This window comes from Arachis ipaensis, chromosome B5, assembly GCF_059453495.1.
Source record: "Arachis ipaensis isolate K30076 ecotype BB chromosome B5, ASM5945349v1, whole genome shotgun sequence".
Taxonomy (NCBI): Eukaryota; Viridiplantae; Streptophyta; class Magnoliopsida; order Fabales; family Fabaceae; genus Arachis; species Arachis ipaensis.
The window spans coordinates 33724889-33744144 of record NC_142440.1 but is presented as its reverse complement, the minus strand read 5'-3'; the positions used below and the strand labels follow the sequence as shown (position 1 = coordinate 33744144).

The following is a 19256-nucleotide window of genomic DNA, read 5'->3' as shown; positions in this document are numbered from 1 at the left end:
TTTCATAGCCTAAAAGCTCTAATACCCCATATAAATTCAATATATAATTTTTAGTGTACATCATAAAATAATTATTCATATAATAAAAAATCTTAAAACTTATGATTATCACAAATAAAAATGAGAAAAATTGTTAACTTTGATCTTACGATGATAATAGTATTAGGAAGATTTACTTTATTTATTTCTTTGCTTTTTTAATTTTTTTTCAATTAAGTTATTGGTAGTAAGTAAAGAAAAAATATTTCATTGATAGAAAAAGAAGATTGAATTCTAGTTTTCTTTTCATAAAAATTAACTTCCATCAAGTTAGTTAAATTTTTAAATAACCATACAATTTTTTTTATTTTATTATTTAATTAAATATTTATTAAACCAATAAAATAAGATACACCTAAGACATAATATAATATAATTTCTTACATGCGTGTGCTATTAGCTACCTCAGATCTGATTTTAGCTTTTTGATGAAATGTGTTTTACTTTTCAAAGGATAATTAAAATTTGTATCATATAAATAATTACACATCCTATAAACACCTATCTATATAGAACTTTTATCTTCCACTTTTTCAAGTTCAATAGCAATTCATGCACGCTAAACTAAACGTCTTAAATTCATACTCTTATCAAAACTCGAAAGAGAGTTGACTGCCTTAGTTATTCTATCATTGCATGTCCAAAAAGAATCGTCTCCTAGATAAGAAGATAGCTATCGTTTAGAAAATAAAGTGCTCGAGGTACATCATTATTAGTTTTCAAGCCAACCACCAACGTCTGATCCTAAGTGTATCATATATTAAAAATGATCAAATCATTCTAATTAATATAAATAATTAATCATGGAACTATTTCATGTTTCTCCGTCCATTATCCAATAGTCTTAGACTCAACCAGAAAATGAGATACAACTTCAATAATAGGTACAAGACAAGAGAGAACAAAAAAAATGCAGAAAGAAACAAAAATTGACAATCCAATTCTTTTCCACCTCCAAAAAAAATGGTTCCTAACAAGTGTATTCCTTCGCACATATCTAAATTCCTCTCAAGTTTTTATAACAAGGTGTGTCTAGTAACCTGTCTCTTGTACACATGTCTCACTTCAACTCAGTTGGGGCGGCAGGGACGTCAAGAGTGATTCCCGCTTGGATTTGACCCCACCCGATTAGACGCCAATGCTTCTCAACACGTCGGCTAAGTGCGATCTTCTCACCCTTGTTAGTGCACACAGGGGAGGTAAGTTGCAACTTCGCCAGATCATTCTTCACGGCAACAACTCTCGCACCCGTCGACATTGATCCTATGTTCAACATTAGCATCTCTGCTTTAGCCAGCTTAGATACCTTTCCCTGTCTCTCTGAGCCCTTGGTTCGAACACCAAGAAGCCGTCGAAGCAAGAAGAAATTTACCTGCAAAACCATAAAGCAAAAGGAATTCCATCATAAACAAGTACTTTCTGGCACAGCTAGAGAACTGATTGACTGATTGTGATCCTTCAAGAGTCATGACATCAACCTTTAATGCAAGTAGAAATACATAAAATCGAGTTAGTTTTAAATGTTTAGACTTTAGAGCAGTTCACATCTTGACAACAACTAATGCAAAGCAAGAGGAAAGAGAAAATACAAAGATAAGCTAGACAACTCCATTGAATTGCAGAGCTTAGCAAGCTGATTCGACAACCTAAATTTCATGGAGTGCATGCATAAACTGAAAAATAGTTAGTAGATACAGTCACCTACCTCAAGTTCAACAAAGACCTCCGGCAGTGATCCAACCTCTCCTAGAACTTGCCCGACCAACCTGTCAGCACGGGTCAAAGTGGGATCCATTGTTGTTCCAACACCAATTAAACCTCCTGGCACAGCAAATTGAAGCTCATTTTGCTCGGCAAATAATGAAACTATTCTAGAGTATATGGGTGTGCATCTGATATTTCCACTCTCATCTTTCACAACTATCCCAGGTCGAACTTCAATGAATTGGTTGACCCTCAAAACGCCCTGCAGGAATAAATTTTCAGACATGTTCAGCAAGATTGTCATGGTATGGTATGCTATGAAGCATGGACAATTTAGCTTCCGTGTCCACGTGTCAACATATTTCAAACACAACACTAATCCAAGATTTGTTTGACCCGTGTCTTTCATGTCCAACTGTCTTAATAAAAAACAAAAAATGCTTTGCCGGACACGCATGGACACCCAAATATCATCATATATGTTGGCATGTCCAACTTTATTCTTGACCTATATTCTTGAAATGCATTTAGAAATAGTATAGATTATTGTTTATTAAAAAAGTTAACTTTAATGCTTTATATAATTTAGAAAAAAACATTAAAAACATTTTTTAACAATTAGTTTGTACTTTGATATCAATAAATATCAAGATATTACTACAATTTATCTAAAAAGACACCGCGTGTCTCGTGTCATGTCATGTCTCGTGTCGTGATTCATATGGTATAGGCAGCATTCATGTACAGTATTGGAATATTTACCAAGACTTACCCTCAGGATACTTCCACCAGCTACACCTCCTTTTATTTCGTCAACCTCGAACCCAGGTTTATTAACGTCAAATGACCGAATAACAATCATATTGGGTGGAGAAGTAAAATTCCTTTCTGGGATTGGGATCTTTTTCACAATATACTCACACACAACATCAATATTATACTTCAGTTGTGCTGAAATAGGTACCACTGGTGCACTATCAGCTACAGTTCCCTATATCAAGCCAGTAAACCACCAAAAGACAGGGGAGTACATTAGTTATTGAAGAGAGAATAACTTGTATAGCATAAACCTTTTCATAGAAAACTTACTTCAATGAACTTTTTAATTGTATCATGCTGATTCATTGCCACATTCTCTTGAATCAGATCAACCTTGTTCTGAAGAATTATTATGTGCTGTAGACGCATAATTTCCACAGCAGCTAAATGTTCAGAGGTTTGTGGTTGCGGGCAACTCTCATTAGCAGCTATGAGTAGTAAAGCTCCATCCATGATTGCAGCTCCATTAAGCATTGTGGCCATAAGAATATCATGTCCCTACAGAAATTGGAGAAGTAATATTGAACTCATCATGATGATTGACCATTAGCTGGCAATACAACGTGCCTTGAAAAAAGATACCCCAACCAATATGAATATTGAAATTCCAGACCGTGTCGTAATATTAGGAAGGGGCAAAAAAAATAACAAAATTATTGCAGAAACAGCACTGAATAGCAAATTAAAGTTTAGAACTTTACTGGGCAATCCACAAAAGAAACATGTCTCAGCAACTTCATCTTGGAGTTTTCAAACCCTGGCACATCACACATTGGACTATCTTCCTTTCCACTTCCATAAGCCCTTTAAAAGAAAACAGATCATGCCACTAGTCCCAAAAGACCTTGATAAATGATAATATAAGAACAACTGCAAAATAACTACCTACTTGTAGCACATAGGCCTTGGACACCTATCATCTTCACACTTATATATCTTTGCATTTGCATAGCCAAGCTTGATTGTGATGTTTCTCTCCAACTCATTTTTAAAACGCACGGTCTAGACATTCATAGGAAACCACAGCAGTTAACACTTCAAATATCCAAGGCTCAAGGGAAGCCTATAAAACCATTGACAAACTAAAACTGAAAATGTAACCAAAAAAAAAAGATTAAAAAAGGTATTTAATTTAAATGAAATATAAGTCGTCAAACCAGTTACTAAATCGCTCTAAGAAATGAAAGCTGTTCAGAAGGGCATCCAGAAAACTTGGCTCAAGTGAGTAAATATAACTGGATAATTTATCATATATGACAAATGAAAATCCAATGATTATGGGTTAGGGGAAGCCGACTTCATAGTTCCATACAAACATATTTCACAAGCATATAAATAAATGCCGATGTAAATCGTGCAAAACATCTGTTCTAAGCAAAAATCCTTACAAATCATGAGATTATGACAATGAGTTACCTTCTTTACAGATGCCCCCCACCCCAACAAAAAAAAGAAAAATCAAGAGAGAAATATTAAAAGCCAAGGAATACCTGAACACCTGATATTGCTTTCACAACAGTTGATTTGCCATGTGCCACATGCCCTATGGTGCCTGTCAGCAGACAATCCATCAGCATTAACAGCATCAATATGAAAGAAGCACATAATTTTTTATTCAATGATAAAGTATTCTAAATTCAAATATGGCTGTAGACTGTAGTGGATTTCACATTACTGGAACCAAAGATTTGAGAAAAACTGTTACCAATATTAATTGTAGCCTGCCGAGATATGACTTCCGGAGAAAGTGGATGCAATTTTGTCACGTCCAACTTACTCAGGTCCTGTTCCATCAAACCCTTCCTCGACATCTTGGCTTTTTCGATGGAAACTTCAGTTAAGTGAAGAACTTGACAATATTTGATGCTGAAATATCTGCATGCATCACAGAACAAGAAATCTGCCTTAGAATATACACAATTTTCTGTTTAATACCATATATGAGTATGACACACAAATCATCTATGGAGCCCATCAATTAATGCTAAATGCAGATTCATTATTTCTCTGAAAATGGAAAAAAAAAAAAAAAAAAACCCTACAATTTCCAAAAATAACTTGTTGTAAGCTGTACATAAACCTTTCAGAAATTGGAACTCTGTAAATATACACAATTACTCATAAACCAACAAAATTTAAAAGTTTGCACAAATGGCTAGGTACTTGGATAACTCTACAACTAATTAATCAATGGGGACATTGATAGCAGAAAGGTTTAAATTGAGAGTGGTGGTGATGTTGAATCGACTACCAGATATCCACAAAAGCTGCTAATAAAATCTTTTCAAACTCAAGGATTATCAATGTACTATCTCCAATCATAATTAAGTTTCCAACAACAATTCCAAAACTCAGCACAATTGTTTGGGGGGGAAGAAAAATTAAAAGCCAATAATTGATTTTATATTTTGGAGAAACCATCATGCGAACTGCCAAGCATGAGGTGTGGCTTTAAAAAGTGCTACCAATGCACACATAATAGAAGAAAGATATAATAGTATAATACATTAAAATGTTAGGTAAGAATCCTTTGGCCAAATTACTTAGCAACTGGTAAAACCCTTTACAATATCCAAACATTGATCCTATTCTTACAAGAAACAACACATATTAACGAGCACTATCCCTTATCTAGTTCCTTATTGATAACTTTTGGGTACCAATTAAGTAGCAACATTTTCTTACTTATCTCTTCAGCACGATAACACCACTCTAAGCGGAGTTTAAAAAAAAAAGAAAAAGAAAAAAGAAGAAGAGAGGATTAAAATAGTATAAAATAAAATAAAATAAGAAAGAAATGGCAATTGCTAACTATTACAAGAAGATTCGAATGTGTCATGATCCTCTCCAAAAAAACTATATACATGGGAAAAGAAGAAATCATAAGTAAATTGTCCAAAGAACAAATTAAGCTCTTCAAGATCCTTAACAATCCATACATCTAAATCCCGAACGATCAAGGCTTATTGCAGCTGCTCCAAAAAGCCGCAAGTTCAAAAGTAATCAAATCAAACACTCCCACTAAACCAATAACTCAAACACCGAATTACATAACCAAAAGCAAAGTGATGGTGGCACACCGATACCCCTCAACAGAGAGAGAGAGAGAGAGAGAGAGAGAGAGAGAGAGAGTGAGTGAAATATATTATATATATAATACCTGGAAGGAGCTAAAGCGGAGGATGGATTCAGTGGTTGCTCCGCCGGTGAATACGACGGATAACAGCTGCCCGACAACGAAGTATGCGGCGGAGTCGGTAGTGAGTGAGGAGTGAAGATTGACGCAGGGGTAAGGACTAACGAGTGCAGCGAGGAATGTGCGGCTTATGGCTTTGGTAGAAGGTTACAACTTACGAGAATTAACTAACCCTAGGGGGGATGAAAACTGGGAAATGATTTTTTTTTTTTTTTTTCTAAAATACGAATACACGATACCCATTTAAAAATCCATTATCTATTCATATGATATTCTTTTAATATTATTAAAATTAAAATCTTTCCTTTTAAAATTAAAAATGTCTCCTTCGACTAACTTATTTTACTATTAGAAGACGATTGGTGTTATGCACCAAAATGAGGCTAATTTTTTTTGGCATATGATGGAAGGTTTGGTGTAACGTCCGTTTATGGAGCTTATAAATGCTTAACACGGGGTGATGGCGGTTAGATGATGGCAGGAAATCGAACAGTTCGATTTGTTGCAGGTGTGAGGGACACAAATCGAACTGTTCAATTTGTGGATGGTGATGTTGCGTGCAAAGAAGTCGGACCATGCGATTTGTAGCATGGGGAGGTATTTTTTATTTTGGCCCAACCAAATCGGACCAACCGATTTGAGGGCTGCATTCAAAAAGATTCACAGAGCACCCAAATCGGACCCAGTGATTTATGGATTTCAAATTTTTTTGGGCGAGCTGTTTAGTAATCGGATTGTCCGATTTTTTAGTTAAAAAAAATTCGAATGGCCATACAAGCGGTCGGATGGTCCGATTTGAGTGTGATATATATATATATATATCCAAGCTGACCAGCGCATTTCATTTTCTTCTTCTCTGGTGCTACAAGTCTCTAAACCTCTTCTCTGCAAATCTCTTCTTCTTCTTCTTTGTAGATCTATTCTTCTCTATTATCATGGATGATAGAGTAAGATTAAAAGTGTATTATCATGGCCAAATTTTATTACAAACATCGGAAGGAGTAGATTAAAAGTGTATTATCATGGCCAAATTTTATTACAAACATCGGAAGGAGTAAAATTTGTGTGTGAAAATCCGTTGGATATTATTATTCCATTCACACTGTCATTTGAAGGACTAAAATGTGTCATTTGTGAGAAGATGGATTCTCAAATATCTAGGAGAGTGTCGTGTATTCTGTACAGATATCCTATATTTGTCTTTGGTGGGTTCGTGCAATTTCAAACGAAATACGTGACCGATGAAGCGAGCATGCAAGAAATGTTCTCAGTGTATCTTGAAAGTTGGTCGCGAATATCATTCATCGAACTGTATATCGAGTTCGAGCAATCTGCAGCGGACCGAGATATTGAATTGGAAGATTACAACAGTGATAGTGAAGAAGAGTTCGAAAGTAACTACGAGGTTATTGATCCGGGTGTAGACGAAGATCAAGCTGATGAGGCTATGGTGGCAGATGTGGCGGATGTGGCAAATGCACTAGCAAACCAGCAGCCGTTTGTGGAGCCGAGTTTCATGCGGTCATTGGATTTGGAGGCCATGCATGCACCGGAGTTTCCTCAATATGTAAATGCAGGTGCGCCATCAATTTAAATTAAGATTTGTTTCACCTAGGTCACGCTCTTGATGAGGAACGCCCTGAGTCAAGCCAAATTGCCTCCTCAGTCTATCAGATGCATGCCACTCAATACATTCAAAAGATATAAGCGGAACTGTGGCACTCCAAATAGCCGAATGCTGACGGATGTCAGGAGGAATCACGTCTGAATCGGTCCGACCAATTGCATAAGGCTCCCAAACAAACTGCACACATTATGCAAGTAACCGAGGATTACACAATGAATAATAATACGGCTAAACGAAAACAACTACTTATTTATTACAACAAACCTGTCCTTCTTGCAGAACATCCAGATCTCTCCTAAAGTGATCAAGGGTATGAAATCTGTAAGGACGATTCTCACGCTCCCAGTTATGCCACCTGACATCAGACAATTCGTTAATTTACATTTATCAATACAATTTAAGATACACTATTTCAAAGCGTTTAGTAATTAATTTTACCTATTTGCAATCGGAAAGATTCGAGGATTGCTAGGAATCGGCGCAATGAATGGTAGATGGATCCAAGCCCAGGCAAGCAAGAGTGTCAGTGGACCATCAATCTCCTTACAGTCGACACGAGTTGCCCTACACAACGCTCTGTACAGGTGTGACAGGCATGCCGATCCCCAACTGAACTGTATGATCCCGGTAAAGTTACGGAGTAACGGTAGAAACTTCCAGTGCACCCCTGCTCCAGACTTATCTCCAAACATAACGGTCTCAAACAATAACATTATGTGGCACTTCACGTACCTCTGAATCTGAATATCATCAACCAACACTAATCGATCTTTCAATGCTCGAAACCACGTCAACTTGATGAAACTTCCCCTACAGTCTGCCTTCCTAGGTGCAACACCAAACTGATCTAAGCATTCAGCCTCTAACGCCTCATAACTACTCAGTGTCGGTCCCGTAACTGGCAAACCATTCGTCGAAAGACCAAGAATTAACGTCACATCCTCCATTATCACGGCACACTCACCAACCGAAAAATAGAATGTGTGAGTCTCGGGGCGCCATCTCTCGATTAGAGCATTAACCAATGCCGACTGACATTGGACAACTCCAATCTGTGAAACATGATAAAAGCCGGTGTCCCGTAAATACCCCTCCACTATTGGATTATACCGATCCGGCGGCATGTAGTGGTCACATTGCAACATTCTAGAACCATAAACACAAACCATAATATTAATTAATTAACAAATTAAATTTAAAAGAATCAAATTTTCATTATCAAATAACCAGTAACACATATCCAGAATCAATAAAAATAATAATAATAACAATACTTTATACAAATAACTATTATATTATCTACTAATACTCAAATAACTAACTACTCTATTTTATTCTATTTTAACAACAAACATACAATAATAAATCAATCATTAACCCTTTATTAAATATTTATATTAAACTTATAACATAAATAATTAATTCAATAATTTTTAATTCATAATATTTATTTACGAACGACTAATATATTATTACTACAAAAAAATTATTTATAATTAACAATTAAAACTAATTAACTTATTTAATTTCACACGTACAGAACAGAACAATATTAGTACTACTATATTCTAATGATAATTAAACTATTACACTACTAGCAGTAATAATTATTATTACAATAAATTCATTAATAACATTTAATATTAGTTATTCTATTTATCATATATCCAACTTTTTAATAACCGTATTATTATTATTATTATTAAGAATATTATTATTGCAATTATTCTATTAATAACAATAATTAATTTATTATTATAATGTAACATAATTCTTTTTTCTGAACAATATTAATACCCTAGATCTTACCATCATAATTTATTATTAATAATCTCTAAAATTATTTTAATTAAACTCAAATATTTAAAAATTATTATTCCACTAATTTCTAACATTATCACTATAATAAACTATTATTAATCTCTAACATTATAATTATTATTTTAACTAAAATAAAATTTTTTGAAATAAAAACTTACATAATTAGGATGATCAAGATAATTAGCAATGTGGAGTTTCGGACGATTGACATCTTTTATTCTTCTTCTTCTAGGCATATTTTTTGTGTGGTCCAATTTTTTTTAACTCAAAGCTTCATCAATGAAAAATGAATGAAGCTGGTGGCGCCGTGGCGGGGTTTATTGGAGAGGAGAATTGAACAAAAGTGAAAGGGAAAGTGAAAGTGAATGAAGGGAGATTCGTGACTTGGGAGTGTATACTTGGGACTGGTCCAACTGCATGCGCGACACGTGGCAGGGGCACAAATCGGACGGTCCGATTTGTGTACCTACCCAGCCAGTAATCGGACCGTCTGATTACTGTTCCTTAAATCGGTCCGTCCGATTTGTTAATCCTGGCCGTCACACTCCCGTCAAGTACCCTGCATCACCATAACAAGGTTATACACCATTACTCACCTAATATCAAAAATAAAAAAGTACCAAAATGATACACTTGTGTATTTTACTAACATACTAGTAAATTGCCTCGTGCAATACACGTGTATAGTAAATTTAATGAATACCATTCATTATGAAAGTGTTTTTATGTTAATAACATATGTATGAGTATTTTATAATAAATTGGATCGTTAATCAGAAATATTTATATCACTTTAATATTTTATAACAATGAAAGGGTATATATATGACTTTTTTAGTACAACAATTCAGAAGAAAAAACTTCATATTTTTACATAAAGCAATTCATACAAAAATTAACAATTTTTGTAGAACATAAATGTTTAAAAAATACATGTTAAATAGAATTTAAAAGGGTTAAGTACTTTTTTCATCTCTAAGGTCCGAGATCAAAATTAAAATCGTCATCGACCTTTTTTTTTTATTAAAAGCATCCTCAACGTTACAAAACGTTATAAAATCGTCATTTCCTACTTTAATTTTATTTTTTTTACTAAATATCCTTAATAATTAATATAAATAATAAAAATAATATTAAAAATTAAAAAATAAAAACAAAACCCTTCCCCCTGCACCCCCACTCCCGTATCTCTTCCCTTTCTTCTCTTCCCATCTCCTTCCTCATATGTCCCCCCCACCCCACTCCAGATATAACACTAGACATTGATCCCAATTAACAAAAGTGAACCAAATTCGACTCATGAAGAGAACATGAGGCCTCTTCAACGAAATTCCAAACCCTAGAAATTCAATCCCCTTTTTTTTTTCACGTAAAACTAAAAAAAAAAACACTTATCCGTCCATGATTTCAAATCGAAGAAACAGTTCAGTCTTTCACCTATAAACGAAAATCTTTCAAAGAACACCCTAAAAAATTAACAAATACTAACGATACGTATATAAATTCTACTTCCTTTCCTTTCCTTTTCTTTCAGTATTTTTTCTTCAGTAGATCTGATTTACCAAGAATTCTTAACCGGTGGATCAACGCAGTCAATTGAATTGTTGACCTAGCTGTTGTTGCTGTTTCTGCAGTGGCTGTGGCTGTGGTTACTCTCTTTGGGAGAGAATCCAATCACTGTTAACCCACTCATGATGAACCCTGATCTTATTAGAAGGATAAGTGATCTCTTCGTTGGTTGTACAGAAATAAACATAGTAATAGTGAGGCCCAAGCCTGCCGGTGATCTCGCTAGACCACCAACCATCGTTGTCGAAGGCATCAACTGCCTGGTAGAGAGAGAACTCGCCGTAGGAATATACCTTTGGAAGGGAAGGCTGGATGTCCTTCAGGAAGAGCGTTTCGGTTAACGACTCAGAATGGGAAGAAAGGGAAGAGATACGGGGGGCGGGGTGCCGGGGGTATGAGGAAGGGGATGGAGAGAGAAGAAAGGGAAGAGATACGGTAGTGGGGTGCAGGTAGGGGGGGAAGGGTTTTGTTTTTTATTTTTTAATATTATTTTTATTATTTATATTAATTATTAATGGTAATTTGGTAAAAAATTAAAGTAGAAAAGGATGATTTGATAACATTTTGTAACATTGAGGATGATTTTAATAATAAAAAAGGTCCGGGACGATTTTGATTTTGGCCTCAAACCTTAGGGACGAAAAAAGTACTTAACCCAATTTAAAATCATACATAATCAACAGACATTTTGGAAAACTTCTCTATAAACCACGTTGATGGTTGTATCTTTTAATCTGGTAGAATTATTCTCAGTTAATACTCGTAACTCAGATTTTGATGTTACTCTTAAAAGAGCAACATAAAGTTGATCGTGTGTCAAAATAGGCTTAGGCAAATATAAACCAACAGTTGTCAAAGTTTGACCTTGAGACTTGTTAATAATCATACAAAATGAGACAATTAATGGAAATTGTCTCCTCTGAAACCTAAATGGAATAGTTTGGTTTTGGGTATCATGTTCATGCGTGGTATTAGAACCTGTTGGAAATAAATAGTATGATCACAATCCAATCAATCATGTGTCAAATAATTTCTTATTGTTATTATATTAAAATGTTAATATAATAAAATCCTTGATTAAATTTAGAGATTTATCATTGAGATAGTGATCATAATATTGAGAGATGAATTTTTTATAATTTAATCTAAATTGTTCTTGGTCATAAGATTATTAAAAAAGGACATTAATTAGGGGTGTGCATGGGCCGGGTGAAACCGGGTTTGATGTGACTCAGACCCAACCCGAAATATATATCGGACCTATTTATTAGACCCGAACCCGGCCCTAGACCCGATGAAACCTATACACTTTCGGGCCACGATTATACCGGGTAAAAACCGGGTAAAAACCGGGCCGTTAACATTACATTACCTTGATATCTTCTTATAAGTTAGCATGTAAAAATATCCAAATTTCCAAGACTCCAATCATTATTTGACATGGTAAAATTCACTTAGAAAAATATAACAAGAAGCAACTCTTCTCTGAAATTAAAGCATAACCATAATCAATACTAATATTGTCTAATAACACCAAATATTTAAATCAATACAAAATAACACAATATTATGTATCAGTCTAAAATCTTATGCATTTTAAACATAAAACATTAACTTATAGTCTTATAATAACTAATAACACAAAAGGGTAAAGTATATTTTTTGTCCCTAAAGTTTGACAAAAGTTTCAAAAACACCCCTAAGTTTTATTTTGTTTCAATTTTGTCCCAAAAATTTTTGATTTGCATCAAATATACCCTTGATAGCTAATTTTTCAAAAAATTTAAGACCAATTCAACAACAATTTCATAAGAACAACTTTCAACACAAGCAAATCAAGCATAATTTTCATGTATTATTGTTAGATTGGTCTTAAATTTTTTGAAAATTTAGCTGTCGAGGGTATACTTGATGCAAATAGAAAACTTTTGGGACAAAATTGAAACAAAATAAAACTTAGGAGTATTTTTGAAACTTTTGTCAAACTTCAAGGACAAAAAGTATACTTTACCCTAACACAAAATATTAAGGTTTACAATACTTAAATTTCACATAAGAATAGCCATCATCCATTATCAATAACACAAAATATTAATTGTGTATGATGATCGGGCCACTAGGTCGAGTTCGGGTGACCCGAGCCATTGCCCGGAACCGATCCGAAATAATGACCGGGTCTATTTCCGAGATCGTTACCCCCTATACCCAGTGAAATCACACCAAATTAGCCCCTAAAGTGTTCGGGACCGGGCTGGGTATTCGGGCCGAGCCGGGCCATGCACACCCTTAACATTAATAATCCAAAAAGATCAATATATATATATATATATATATATATATATATATATATATATAATGGTCTTCATTGGATGAAGATTAATAGATCTCATTTATTAAATTATATATATAGATGGTGCATATAGAGATATGACCATTAAACTTACTCACTTTGAGAATTCCTAATGGTTAGTCAATAAGGAATCCGTCAACTCTCGGTAAAGAGCTTGAGCTCTATGATTATAATGACTGAGATGAATAAAACCTTGGCTGAGGGGATTGAATGAATGAAGAAATGAGTTTCTTAAGTCATTCACAGTTCATTATAATAATGGTGACAAGTTAGAGTTTGACAATTAAACCATACTCTAAGGGTTAACAAAAAGCTGGAAAGATGGAAGGAATTATACTTTATTCTTCTCAGGTTCTTAGTAAAAATATATTACTTCATACTATCGGGTCGTTAAGGAGTGTTGCTAGACGCCAACCTTGATTGGTAAAATTTTTACTAACCTTGATATCATTCAGAACATCCAGTGTGATTGTATCTAACTCAAATTATATGTTTCCTTCTTCTACATACAATGAATCAGAGCTAAGATGGGTCTTCTCCTTGCCCATTAAATATTTCATGGTGTGCTTGTTAACATCATTAACAATCTCAAGTCTAGGGGCAAGTATTGTTTTATCTCTAAAGTATGATGTATTATTTAAATTTAACAACAAATTTGGATACACAAAACAAACCAACTGATCGAAAGCTTCTTTAGTATCCTGAATAAGGATGTCATCGGGAATGGTTACTTCGCTTTCTCCATCAGTTGAATTACCTACCAAATCATCACCAATACTTAGTAACCACGTTGTGAATTCAGAAATTTGCCCTAGTTGCGATTGGTTTGCTCCAACCGTAAGGCGCATGTTGATTGTTAGCTTCAAAATTTTGCAGAATTCCCAAAGATATGATGAGTTTATGGAAGAGAGCACAATATCCTGTCGTGATCCCATTGGTATTACTGAAAGAATCTTCCTAAAGTCACCTCCTAGCAAAACAACCTTTCCACCAAAAGGTAAATCTGGATTATAACATTTCTCATACCTTAGAATATCTCACAAACATTTGTCCAAAGCTTCATAATATAGCATATTCAACATTAGTGTCTCATCCCATATAATAAGCTTTGCTTTACATACGAGCTTGGCTAGAGAAGTGTTTTGCTTGATATAACATATAAAATCCTCATTTAGATCGAGGTATCTTAAATCTTGAATGAGCTGTATGACCATTGGAGAGTAATAAGGATGCAATCCCACTGGATGCCACATTTAGTACAATTTCACATTTACTACATATAGCAGCTGAAAATGTCTTGTAAAGGTATGTCTTTCCAGTACCACCATATCCACATACAAAGAAGAAACCTCCAACATCTTCATTAACGGCCTAAATAACAGTATCAAATGCTTTTCGCTGATCTAAATTCATGTTGAGTAAATTTCTTGACAACTCATATCTCGGGTTAGATAAATCAAAGTTCATCTCGTCCTTTATGAGACGATCTTCTATTCCATATATTGCATCCAAGGATGGGAGATGCATTTGATCATACTCCTTAAGCAATCTACCATTAGCTTGTAATTTTTCTTCAATCTTGTAAAGAGTTAGATTCAGAATTTGCTCATCAGATAGTTGTAACTTGCTCATCAGATAGTTGTAACTCTGCATTGGAAATAACTAAAATTATCATTGTAAACTTAAATATGTATATGAGAAAAAAGAAAGTTTAAAAATATTACCTTCACAGTGTAGAACTTTCCTTTCTGAATATATGATGTTTTCAGAAAGTATTTGATGACATTTTCGCCACACATTTATAGGACTGGAGATGTTGTTTGATAATAACAAAACAACAAAAATATCTCTAATGTAACTCGCAGAAGCCCATGTGCTTGCTTCTATCATAGCATCAATAATTTTTTTATCATCTTACAACAGCCCTAACGCATAACACACTTCCTTGAAGGTGGAATGAACAACACCATCGACAGCTCGAAGATCGATGAAACTCATGCAACCTTTTTGTATGTTTAGCAAAAGTCTCAAGTAATGATCTTCTCCGTTACCACGGGGCACATGCGTCAATCGACCAATTGAAAAATCTTGCTGCCTTAGCATCCACATGGATATGTCATCCTTCCATACAAATCTATTAGGAAATTGGCTATACGCAAGAGATCGGACCAAAAGGAAACAATTGATTAGCCAGCATCCATGCTAACAACTTCATGAGCTTGCCTTCTACCCTTTCTATAACATCAATGATGTTTTCATGATCCTTAAAGACCACTGGATATTCATTAGGTAAATGGAATGTAATCTAATAAATGAAGGTTCTTTTTGTTGTATGTTATGCCCAAATACCCTCTAAGTAGCCTCACATGCTGCTATGTATCTATAGTCATAATAATTACGTATTTCATCAACAACCTGTTGACAATCACCGTCACTTGTTGATTGATAAAAAGCAGATGTAACTCTGTCATTACCCTTGTGAACGTATTTGAAAGGATATTTTATTGCAGAAGTCTGACATGTATGCTCCACATTAATATGGCATCCATATTTTAACAGCAGCGACGGGTTGTATGGTACAATGTAAGAATTGTCAAGTACAACATTCTTCTTAGAAATTGAGCGATCGTTATCAATCCTTATATATTTCGGAAATCCAGCCTCATCAATGATAGTCCTCCTTCGAAATGGCTTCGAATAGAACTTAGATCAATGACCGTTGATCATGCAAGGACTTTTTTTGTTATGACGACCACATGGTCCATGCACTATGAACTTCTCTACTGCTACGTATAGTTTAGGCCTCCGTAGCTTATCTAGTATCTCAGCAGAAATCAACTTGTCAATTTGATCTGGTGATTTAGGTGTATAATTTGGATCCATGAACAACAGAATATGAGCATGTAGTAGTTTACGTTTTTGGAATTCTACTGTGCACACATTTGTCATAAATAACACATGTTAACAATATTACATGAAAGTTAAGTAAACAACAAAATTTGTATTACTTACAAGCAGATATCTTGCCAAAGAATTTCCCTTGCTTAAAGTTCATAATAAGCTCATTTAACTTTATGTGAAAAATTCTAGAGACAATGTCAGGACGATCTTCCACTTTAAGACCTGTGTCTTTTAGTAGACGTTTAATCTTATCCCATTCAGGATTGCATGTTATTGTGATAAAATAACTGGGATATCCTGCATATTTGCAAATTGCAAAAGCATCTTTACAATTGTTAAACATGTATCTTGGTCCACCAGTGAAATTGCTTGGAAGTATTATACGTTGACGGGTAGCGACAACGTTTACTTCACCTCAAACCAATGACTCATATAGTGCACTATACTTGTCAACCCTCAATTTAGGTTGGTTATTCCTTATGAAGCTGAGACGTTCAGACTCTATCATTGTGTAAGCATCCACCAAGAATTGTTGAAATAATCTTGGAGAATAAAACAAAATTAGAGAATCTTCGAATCTCATTTAAATTCGATATGAGAAGAACTCTCTCATGCTTATATTCTTTCTCTTCTTTGTAGAACTACACCCGTATCCTGCTAAAGTTTCAATGTCTGGTCTAAAACCATCTTCTCCGTACAGAAAAATTAATACATATTGAAGTGGCAAGTACAACAGGTGAAGAACATCAATCCTTTGCAATTTCTTGGAAGTTGATTCAATATTATATCTCTTTCTAGAATTGAATCATCAATGTTCCAACAATTAGAATAACAACCTTGGAAGCTATTGGTAAGTTGTATACTCTTCCATCCTTAACCTGGTTATGAATAAGCTTCATCCTAATATTTGCATGATTCTTGGTATTGAATCTATCTCTAGCAGAACAAAAATTTTTTTCAAGATGATTATGATTGTCTAACATTTCCTTGAGATGGTACACAATCTCACTTTCAATAGTGTTTGAGGAATCAACGTTACTAATATAAATTTTAAAATAAAAAAAATAATTAAAACTTGATGTATTGCAACTTAAGTATTAATTCATGGAAAAAAATTAGTAACTTGATTGAACTGTGTACCTTACATCAGATACGTGATTTTCAATTTCATTCTCCGTATCATAAATATAAAGTTGTGCAAATTTGGGCCTATAATTTTCCATTGGATGTAAACTACCAATTGAATGATAATTTTGTCCACTGATTGAAAATGTGGGTGGAGCTAATCCATTGTTCAAAGTACGATTTATTTTTTCAGCCATAGATGTGAAACCAAACATAGAATTAAACTTACGTATGTGTTTCCGAAAGTATTTTCCTTTCTCATTATTTATACAGTGCAGGTCTTGAAGAATAATAGGAACTTCTTTAAGAAATGGAAGCTCAACCTTTCCATCCATGCAACATAAACCGAACTTTGCAATTTTATTTTTCTTATTTTTGGAAAGTCTTCAGCATTCCACATTGTTGCTTTACGATAAATGCATTAATGAACAGGATCACCAGCATCCCACATATCTAAAGGTGTACAAATTTATATTTTGTATAATAGTGAACAAATATTGATGAAATTGGAATAAAACACCAAATTTAAAAAATATATATTTTACCTTCTTCATATGATGGAATAACACATGCAGAAGAATCTCCAACGTCATTATCTATAAATATTTATTAGTTTAATTATAGGAAATCACTGACGTTAGATTTTTTGTACAAAACTATTAATATTGTTAAAAATTAAGTATAAGTACCTTCACAATTATATGAATCATCATGATCAATGATATCGGCCTCTATAACAATGTCATCAAATGGGTCTACCATTGAAACCAATTTATAAATGATGGCAATAATATTTGTATTGATTATGAAAAGAAGGAATTGAAAATTACTAACAAATTAAAAATAAAACCTTCATGATGTTGAAGTGGTAAGTTGCCCATTTTTGTCATTTGTATTACGAACATCTATTTTATACTTCAATTGTGTACTATTCAACCAAGAGAAATTTATACTAAAGGTCATTCCCTGTTAAACATAATTTGGACTATAGAAAAAAATAACCAAATTTTATATAAACAAATAAATATGATATATTTTAAATTTATAATAACATCATACGATAAAGGTATATTTAGAAAAAAAATTACCCATGAGGTGTATTCACTCTGGAAATACTCGTCATATGTGGAGATAAATTGTTTATGTAAGCACTTGTAGAAGGCTGGTGTCCAATGCTTTTCATTAAAGAAATTGAATTCTCTTTGCCAGGAATAGTTATTGTGGACTGGATTAAAAATTTTGCAGAGTAATTTACTAAGTACTAACAAAATTAAAATATAAAAATTGTAGTTTATTGTTTATGGGTAGAACTCAAGATAATATTGGTAACTAAACTTTTAGAATGATTTTGTTGAAACTAACTGATTCAATTAAAAAAATCGGTCAAACAAACCAATAAAAGTGAAAATCGAACAAAACTGGCAACTAAAGAACCCAAAAAATGTCTTTTTGCACTTCTTTCCGGTTTGGTTTGGTGGTAGAGAAAAATCTAACCAAACAGAACCGAATCAGTGATAGAAAAAAAACCCCTAAAAGCCAAGCTGATTTGTTGTCACCTTGGGCCAGAAAGCTCCATAGCTTCTAATATGAGTGAAGATTCTTCTATGACATCTGAATATCTTTGAGGGTTATTTTCACTATTACTAGATCGAAGTCTTGCTGTTCAATACAAACATAATTCAATCTCAATGGAGGTAACATTAAAGCCTGCTCAATCTAACTTACAATAGTGCATTTATGTTACTATCCAAAATGATCATGCTATTAGTTCGAATAATTTCAGGCTCTTTGATCAAGCCATTGTCCATACACAATCATTTTCACCTAATTACAATTCTCATATTCCAACTAGTACTCCCGCATGTAGTTTAGAAAGTGATAACGATTTAATTCATGCATCATCACAAATTTCACTAACTCTTTAAATGATGCATTCATAGATAGTACACCAACACTTTTAGGAAATACATCATAACATTTAGAAACACATTTTATAGCTAGGCATGCAAAATTTTATATTACGATTCATATGTATCACACATTAGAACAATTTTATATTACAATTCATATAGTATCTTGCAACGAGGTGATAAAAGATTTACCTT

At 33.8% G+C, this 19256-nt stretch overlaps 2 protein-coding genes across 2 annotated transcripts; both read right to left on the bottom strand.

Annotated features, from left to right (window-relative positions):
• Positions 1–797: 797 nt before the first annotated feature.
• LOC107643425 (eukaryotic translation initiation factor 2 subunit gamma) lies at positions 798–6026 on the bottom strand. The gene is made up of 9 exons (XM_016347069.3): positions 5723–6026; positions 4268–4437; positions 4053–4114; positions 3452–3564; positions 3264–3366; positions 2833–3060; positions 2516–2734; positions 1745–2005; positions 798–1411 (listed from the first exon to the last, which is right to left on the bottom strand). The coding sequence occupies exons 2-9, from the start codon at positions 4371–4373 to the stop codon at positions 1100–1102; spliced, it is 1404 nt and encodes a 467-aa protein (XP_016202555.1). The 5' UTR covers positions 4374–4437; positions 5723–6026; the 3' UTR covers positions 798–1099.
• Positions 6027–10855: 4829 nt separating this feature from the next.
• On the bottom strand, positions 10856–17913 carry LOC148563799 (uncharacterized). The gene is made up of 11 exons (XM_088486954.1): positions 17841–17913; positions 17697–17747; positions 16138–16323; positions 15902–16055; positions 15492–15805; positions 15281–15399; positions 14610–14772; positions 14337–14483; positions 13800–14128; positions 11461–11646; positions 10856–11092 (listed from the first exon to the last, which is right to left on the bottom strand). The coding sequence occupies exons 1-11, from the start codon at positions 17911–17913 to the stop codon at positions 10856–10858; spliced, it is 1959 nt and encodes a 652-aa protein (XP_088343080.1).
• Between the last annotated feature and the right edge of the window lie 1343 nt (positions 17914–19256).

Coding starts and splice junctions, on each gene's coding strand:
- LOC107643425 (XM_016347069.3), bottom strand. CDS start 4,373: ATGTCGAGGAAGGGTTTGATGGAACAGGACCTGAGTAAGTTGGACGTG. Junction 3,565..4,052: donor AAGCAATATCAGGTGTTCAG/GTATTCCTTGGC, acceptor ATGAATGTCTAG/ACCGTGCGTTTTAAAAATGA. Junction 1,412..1,744: donor AGGTCTTTGTTGAACTTGAG/GTAGGTGACTGT, acceptor ATGGTTTTGCAG/GTAAATTTCTTCTTGCTTCG.
- LOC148563799 (XM_088486954.1), bottom strand. CDS start 17,913: ATGGTAGACCCATTTGATGACATTGTTATAGAGGCCGATATCATTGAT. Junction 17,748..17,840: donor TGATTCATATAATTGTGAAG/GTACTTATACTT, acceptor AAATATTTATAG/ATAATGACGTTGGAGATTCT. Junction 15,400..15,491: donor CTATAGATACATAGCAGCAT/GTGAGGCTACTT, acceptor ATGAATATCCAG/TGGTCTTTAAGGATCATGAA.